Source organism: Aulonocara sp. 'chitande type north' Nkhata Bay, linkage group LG8, assembly GCF_057382095.1.
Source record: "Aulonocara sp. 'chitande type north' Nkhata Bay isolate Kocher_YH1m ecotype deep benthic linkage group LG8, A_spYH_male_GT1.1, whole genome shotgun sequence".
Lineage (NCBI taxonomy): Eukaryota > Metazoa > Chordata > Actinopteri > Cichliformes > Cichlidae > Aulonocara > Aulonocara sp. 'chitande type north' Nkhata Bay.
The window spans coordinates 20,045,970-20,053,915 of record NC_141351.1 but is presented as its reverse complement, the minus strand read 5'-3'; the positions used below and the strand labels follow the sequence as shown (position 1 = coordinate 20,053,915).

Genomic DNA, 7,946 nt, shown 5'->3' with positions numbered 1-7,946 from the left:
ACCGCACGGGCTACCTTAGAAATGAGGCTGGCAGGGGAAACTGGTTATAGCCAAACTCTGCTATGCCCAAATGCAACAGAATTTGCCTACTGGCACATCTAAACCATGATCTAAACACAGATAAAAATAATAAAATCTTGCTTGCTGTTATGAAACAAGGAAATCTGCTGTTCTGTAATGTTGCACCCATATTTAGCTCCATAAAATAACAGCTTTAAAAAAAAAAAAAAACGTATTAGACTCATTTATTTGTTATATATATGTAGATAAAATTCGCGTTTACAAATGCTTGTATATAGACTAGTAGTTAAAAGTGGACAGAACTTCATATATCATATACATACACTGAATCAATGTATCATCTAACTTGTGAAGAAGGTGAATAACAATGCACTAAAGGTCATGCTAATATGGTTAAATCAGTATGTTTTCTCACGTTAGCCTTTTAGCACCACATAAATGACTGCTATTGGTTTCAAACATGCTAAATTTCAGAAATGTGCACTTAGTGCAAGAGCACACAATTACAACAGGAGTTAATGTTCTTCTCTTTTCTAATTTGTAGTATTAGAACAAATGCACTGAAAAGTAGCCTATTACTATAATTAAAGGTCCAGGCACATTGATTTATATGATCACTATCTCATAATAGCCATGGAGGTAATTAGGTTAGACATAGTGCCCTTTTCTCCAATTATTCCTGACAATTTCCAGATTACATTAAAAATGGCCTTTAATTTCACACCCACAAAGCAAATTTACAATGTCTGATGTGTAAATCATCCAGGCCACATACAAATGAGCATGTGTGTGTGCGTGGGTGTGGTTACAATAGTAAGCTGGGCCTCAGGTGTGAACTTTAATTCTCCACTGACGCCCACCTGTCTGTCAAAGCCTAATTTTCCCACCTGTAAATATCATTAGGGCTTATATTTCAACATGATGAGCCAATTAGTGGTGTATTGTTTTACGGCATACTCTGTTTAAGTCTGTCAGAACTTCAGCGAGGGTAGGCAGGAACATGACACTTTGATGGCAGGTTTCCCTGAAGCAGGCCCCTTATTCATTTATTGCTTCCTTGTGTGGCTCTGTGTTCTTTGTTATATACTGCACACAGCCTAAATGACTACAGTAAATGGGGACAAAAGGTATTCTCTTTTCTCATAAAAAGCCTCTCAACTGAGATATAAATAATTGTGACCTACTATGAGTCCTGAAAACAATTTATGTCACAATTTTTTAGCTGCCTCACATTCCCAAGTCTTACTTTCCCCATATACTGTGGAAAGTTAGCGTCTTTTCAAACTGCGAGAACAGTGGGGTTCTCTGGGGCAAAGGGTCTTTCAGAAATGACTGAGGCCATTTTTCTGCTCTTGCCTATAATGTACACTAAGTCAGAAAACAATTTAAGCTTGATACAAAGAATACATTAGGAAGGCATTTATGAACAGCACAGAGGAAACATCCTATTTCTCAAATTAGTATCCTTTCTCCAACTGTCAGTATATCCTCTTCAAATCCCCAAGCCACACTCAGTGAAGCTCACAAATGAGGCAATTAAATTCAGGGTTTCAAACTCCTTTGAACTACACCTTCTGTCTGAATCCTTTAATATTCCAACTGAGGGTTCTCAAACTCATCAGGGCTATTTAGCACCTTGGGCTCCCTTTTTAAAAAGGGACCACCAACTCACTCTTATCTGTCAGTCATTTCCTGAGGGGTAGAAGAAAGAGAGAGACAGAAGGAAATGAACATTTCAACAAGTGAAAAACCTCCGGTCTGTGATTCTTCTGTTGGAGGGAAATTTCCCATGTGTTTTCAAAAAAGGGATTAGTGCTCTGGACGCTCTTGTTCCAATTCCCTGTCCAATCCTATCCCATCTAATCTCCTCTCTTCTCATGCCTATGTGGTTAGTAGGTTAGCATTGGATCAAGTGACTGACTGTGATACAATTAGCATCTAACACCATCTGACACTGTACATGTACTTCTGTATTACTGCATATAATGTTTGCACATATATTTTCAGTGCATCACCTATGTCCTGAGTAGATATTGGTATCACTTAATGTATAGTCACAGGGGTCAAAGGCCCGACTGAGTTATCTCACTTGTGGTTATCTGGAAACCAGGAGAAAGCTGAAGAAGTCAGGATGGGACTTTGTAACCAGATAACAGCATTTCAAAGAATCTTCAATGATCCAATTTATTTCTACCCTGAGTAACACAAGGTTAGATGTGATTTAATTAAATAATTAGCCATGGACAGATCCCAAGTGCTTACAGAACTCATTTGTAAACAGACTGCTTCTGGCGTTGTGCACTCTGTTTTCTTTTAAGGTTTTTATCACATGTTACAGTAAATAGTATTCGCTGCACTTTGCAGAAATTTTTGTGTCATGTTTAGAGGCACAATGGCCATTTTTTTCAATAGAAAGCAAGGGACTACTTTCTGTGTCTGAAGAAAAACTACTCAGGTGATTCCACGAACCATGATGCCCAGTTTGAAGAAACCATGTCTAGACGTAGCATGTGGCCCAACATCGCGTGATACTCAGGGAAGCTTCAGAGGTCTATCAGTCCAGTCTTTTTCTTTATTCTAAAAGCTACAAAGATTGGAAAGTTAACGTAAAGTCTTCAAACATTTGCTGTTTTGGTGTGTTTACCACATATTCTGGCATATTCAGAGTTTACCAACCAATTAACTGGATCTGGGAAGTAAGCCAACAACTAAACGACTGGCATTGTGAAAGATTTAAACAGACACACAAGAGGAATGGAGTAGATAGTGATCAATGGGTGTGGTACGATTTGCACATAGGTCCTCAATAATGTTGAAATCAGTTGATTATGCACACACCTAGAGCTGAATAAGAATGAATAAGAGATTACTGTGATCACCATGTATGTTATTTACTGTGCTAGAGTGCCTGAGAAGGTTTACAGAGGAAATAGATTAGATGGGTGCTACTGAAAATGGAAATCTGCTGATTACTGTGGCACAGCTACAGAGGTCATGTGGTCATGGTTTGTGGCAAAAGTTGGAGTTACTGCTTCTAAACGAAGGCCTTTTTTTCTGCCTAGTCTGAAAAAGTCCCTTTAACACCACTGTTTGCATGTTTCCCTTCCTCCCATCTCCCCTTTACATTTCACAATTCAATACCAGAACGGTTAACATTGAAAAATAATTTATTTCAGAAATGTACTGTGATCATATATTCATTCAGATTCTGCATGATAAGCTTTTGTTGCGTACAATGAAATCACCCCACAAATAATTGAAAAAAAAAAAAAGTAGATGACATTTTTTTTCTGCTTTTTGAACTATGAAAACTAAGAACACACCACTGAGTCTTCACTATAGCGTTATGAGTGCGCCTGGCAGGTGGTTGGACCACGTCAGCCCTCTGTGGCGTTACTCCGGGCAGGTTTACAGTTGCTGCAGAACAATCTCTTTATAAACAGACATAAAGTGAATGATCTGTAAGCTTACACACGAGAAGAGTGACCACGCACACACACATGCACACGCGCACACACGTAATTGCATCTGGGACAATACAGTCACACCTGAATATTACAGAGTGGTTGTTTACATAAAAGGAAAAGAGGTGAGGCAATTCAATGACATCATCTCTTGGTGCAGGCTCGGCGCTGCCCAGCGATAGTGATCAGTGACAGCGAAAAGTTATCTCAGCAGGGAAGAAAACAGGGGGGTGGTGGGAATCCTCTTGGTCTCTTATCAAAATCACACTGTAGAACTAGCAGCTGTGCTCCCTTATAACAGTTCCTGATGACAGTTTTGAGACTTCACCTCTTAATTGGATTCCAAAGCATTTCAGTAGAATCGGACTCGTGAGTGTTTATCTGAGCCAGCAAAAAGTGAAATATGAGATATGGGTTTTGTATGCAAACTGATTCCCGGCCCACATGAGGCAACACGATGCCAAAGTCTCGGGGCACCATCAACAGTCCATTCACAATTGGTGCCAGAGATCATAAATATGTGTTTCTCTATCAAGGCATCTTCGATCCACTGTAACACACTCACAAAAAACAGACTTAAACACTTCCACTTAAACAGATATACACTCTTTTCATATATCTGCAGGATCCTTCAGGCACGCCGCAGTCACTGACATTTGACCTACTACTATGGCCAAATGCTGTCTGACTTTTTTTTTTATGTATGTGTATGTTATAGGCCAGAGAGTTTTTCCATTTTAATCCATGATTGCTTCTTCAATGTCATTTTAAAACTCTCACAACCAGCACATTAAATGTCTTCGATTTGGCATAAATTCCACCTTTACGCTGGCAGCTTTTTGTTTTTACATCCAGTCCAAACAAATAATTGTTCTTTAACTTCCACAATATGGCTCCATCATATTGTCATATCAGTCTTCGTCAAAGTAGAGTCAGCAATGACTTGATTTTGTCTTCTAGGCATGTCTACTATAGAATATTTATATATATGTATATATATATATATTTATATGTGTGTGTGTGTGTGTGTGTGTGTGTGTTTTCAAAGATTCTAGTGACTTTGTACAGAATCAGATATTACCACTGAATGAGTTTAAAAAAGTAAAAAGAAGGAAATAAATGATAAAGCCATGCAAGTATTTCAACTAACAAAATAAAAGTGAATAGATGTTGCAGAGACCTTTTTTTTGTTTTTATCAGCCGGTGAGCGAAACCAAAGTTTACACTGGCACATTTTCACACATTAGACAAAAAAACGCCTCAAAAAGTATCATAATGTTTTGATACATCCAAGCTCACAAAAAAAAAAAAACATGTAAGTTATGAAAAATAAATTGATGATGAAAATAAAGAATGAGCGACTTGTTTGGGCTGACTGCAATGCTATGTTCTTCTTCAACACAAGTTGGGTAGGTATTTTCAGAAGTTTCTATGTCCTCAGTATTTTTCACACAAAAGAGGAAAAGCCAGCAATAGGGGCCCGTGAGCCAGGGGCTAGACTGCTGGGGGGCCTGTACAAGGTGCTGTGCTGGCTCGGAGGGTTGGAGCTCTGCTGGGAGGGGGTGGGAGTCCGGCTACCTTTGGGTCTAAAGAGGCTGCCTTGGCCCTGGGGCTGGCCCTGAGCCTGCTGAGGCTGAGGGCTTGGTGAACTCAGCTGGGGGGGCAGTGGAGGTAGAGGGGGCAGCGGTGGTGGGGCGCAGTGATCCGGCTCTCCTGACTCTGACTCTGTGTAGCTGTAGGCCTGCGCCCGGGATATGCCTTTCTGTTGGCGACGCCAGGAGTTGTAGTAGGTAGGATCACTTATGTAGTGGTTGACGAAGGAGTGGGTCTTCTGACGGTTAGGGTCCACCTCATACTCACTGTCGCTGCCCTGAGAAGCCAAAAAAAGAAGAGACAGCGGTTTATGTTGTGAGTATGGTGTGACTCTGTAGTGTTTCCATGTGTAGCAGTTAAAGATGTTGAGGCTAGAATGAAAATGAACATGAAGTTATTGTGTTATTCTAAGGCATCAATTTACAGCCACAGCTGTCTAAAAAGCAAACACATGCAAACACTTACATTTACAACACAGCACAAGTACAGACGGACAAAATGGTCAAAGATGGTCAAAGCATGAAGGATGACTTGCTACTGAAACGTGCACAAGAAAACCGTCAACACGAGATGGCAAAGGTCAATTTGTCTTCGGGACTTTAACCAATAAGCAGATCTATATGTTCAGGATCTAAGACCTTGACCACACCACGTCAGCAAGACAGGGGTTGGTGTTGTGTTACACAGTGTGGCATATAAAACCTAACATGTAAGAGGAATCTGAGGGAAAGGATTGGATGGGGGCTACCAATTGGAACCAGTCGCCTATAGGGCTATATAACATTCAAAGCAGGCAGCCACAGGAACCTCACCAAATGCAGTGGAAGTGTATGTAGGCCACCTGTTCCATATGAAAACACCAGCGCCTCCTATGGGTGAACAAAACAATGGGTTTTACAGTACATCACCATAACAGAATGATTCAAATGGCCGAGTCATGATGGTGATAATGCCACAATATGTATAAATAAATGCATAAATACAGCCTTTGTGCCATTCTGTGCGAATGGTATGAAAAGGTAAAAGGATGAAATAAAAACACAGTTTTGTATTGTGCAGTGCATTTTCCAACACTACCATCAACTTTAAGAGTATATTGAGAGCACTGAAGCATTGTTAAAGTTATTTTGCTTCACATTTTAACTCAGTCTGAATTCCATTCTTGCTATGTGTAAAGAAATAATAGTTCTCAGCACATTCTCACCAGTGACCTTCCACCTTGCTGCAGGTTGAGCTAGAAGCACTATTGTATTCATGTCAAGAAACATTCCATGCACCAAACAAAAAGGAACGTGATCACTGAATGCTCAGCAGGGACTGCTCATGGTAATCTAATTGCCATGAAAGCAAACTGCCAATCGGCCAGGCAGCGTCTGATTAATCACCTTGCCACAATGAACATATGCACAGTTGACTGTGCCAAAAATGTCACTGGATAATTTCCCAAAGACGCTCTTATAAGCATGCAATAGGTGCATAACAAAAGCCTGTTCTCTTCAAAGTGGTATACCACCGAGAGGGTGCTGATAATCGTGAGCGTTTCAGAAATTTCTTGCTCTCTCGGGCCTTTCATAATCATGTACAGAAACATTGCTGTTGGCGCACACTCAAAGAACAGATCTCTCGCTGGATATTGCACAGCACATATGTCATACATATGGCAGTTGTCTCAGATTTCCCTGTGCCTCCTGGTTCATGCCTATGTCAAACCCCTATATAAAAGCTTTTGTTTTCTCCATGTCAGCAGAGTTTATAAAAGTCCAAACAGAAACTTTTGTGTGCTGAATTATAGGAAAAACGATCCTACATTTTGATTCTCTTTAAAAGAAAGTATCCTGTTTTTTTCCCTCACGAATTAATCAAAGGCAGATACTGCACAAGCCACGTTCCCCTTAACATACCTCCTATTTTCCCCCCTTTCTTCTATATCGTTTTTCCTCTCAATAAAGGAGAGCCAGAGTGTGGGATGGCTCAGTATTTGTGTTTTTGTTTGCAATATTGTCACCCAGTTGTAAACACTTAAAACACTTAGGTCTGAGAAGCATTCTATTCATACCAGTCTATTTAGCAGCACAGCAACACAAAAACATCCATTCACAGTGGACCAGCAAGACACACTGAGGCACTTCAAGTGGCATTACTTCACTCTAAAAGAATTAAGCCAGCATTGAGAGATGAAAAACCACTCTAGCCGTGTGTGGCAACGGGAAAGCGTGACTGTAGACCAAGTGTTGACACAGGGAATTGCATCCTCCTGCCTGCTCCGACACAATTTTCGAGTGTGTGCAACAGATGTTGTGACTGTTAAATTGTTCTGCTTACAAGTACAGCGCTCCAATCTGTCTGCCTTTGCTTTTGGTTTATCACCAATATTTAACAGAAATAACACACGGATGCAATTGAGTAACCTAAAGTAAAGATGCTTAACAATTTGCCTCTGGGGCCGCGCAGCCCTTGATACAGCTCCTTATTTCAACTCATTACAAGCTAATTACTAGAGCTGAATGGTGTGACAGAAACAGACTTTAGGCATGAAATGCAGCATTGCACCTCAGCCTCAAGGGAATAACCGTCTCATTTATGCAAGGATATGTGTAAGACAGACACATACCAGCCTGCCTGCGTCAATTATTAAGCATTTTTTCATCATTTTGATGTTAAATTAGGCGGTGAAAGAGATTAAGACATCTATCCAATTAACTAGCGAAACCTCTTGACAGTACTTTATTTTATCATCGGCATAATAAAGTTGCCTTGTGATCCTGTTTACAGTTGCTAGCAAAGAAGAGGGAAAACAACAAAGGAGAGGAGGAAATAAAATTGAGAAAAAACATGACAAAGATGTGCATCAATCATGGGTCAGAATTA

The 7,946-nt window shown here is 40.2% G+C and overlaps 1 protein-coding gene across 5 annotated transcripts in view; it reads right to left on the bottom strand.

The window, feature by feature from the left end:
* Positions 1 to 3,170: 3,170 nt before the first annotated feature.
* The window catches only part of sdk2b (sidekick cell adhesion molecule 2b), a 280,187-nt gene continuing 275,411 nt past the window's right edge, over positions 3,171 to 7,946 (bottom strand). For 3 of the 5 annotated variants that reach the window (XM_086304171.1, XM_086304174.1, XM_086304175.1), the window contains 2 exons: positions 5,891 to 5,947; positions 3,171 to 5,355 (listed from right to left, as the gene is read on the bottom strand). In XM_086304171.1, the coding sequence (XP_086160297.1) occupies positions 4,933 to 5,355; positions 5,891 to 5,947 (480 nt within the window). In that variant the 3' untranslated portion in view covers positions 3,171 to 4,932. The remainder of the gene's footprint in view (positions 5,356 to 5,890; positions 5,948 to 7,946) is intronic. The other 2 variants (XM_086304172.1, XM_086304176.1) reach the window with 1 other exon arrangement.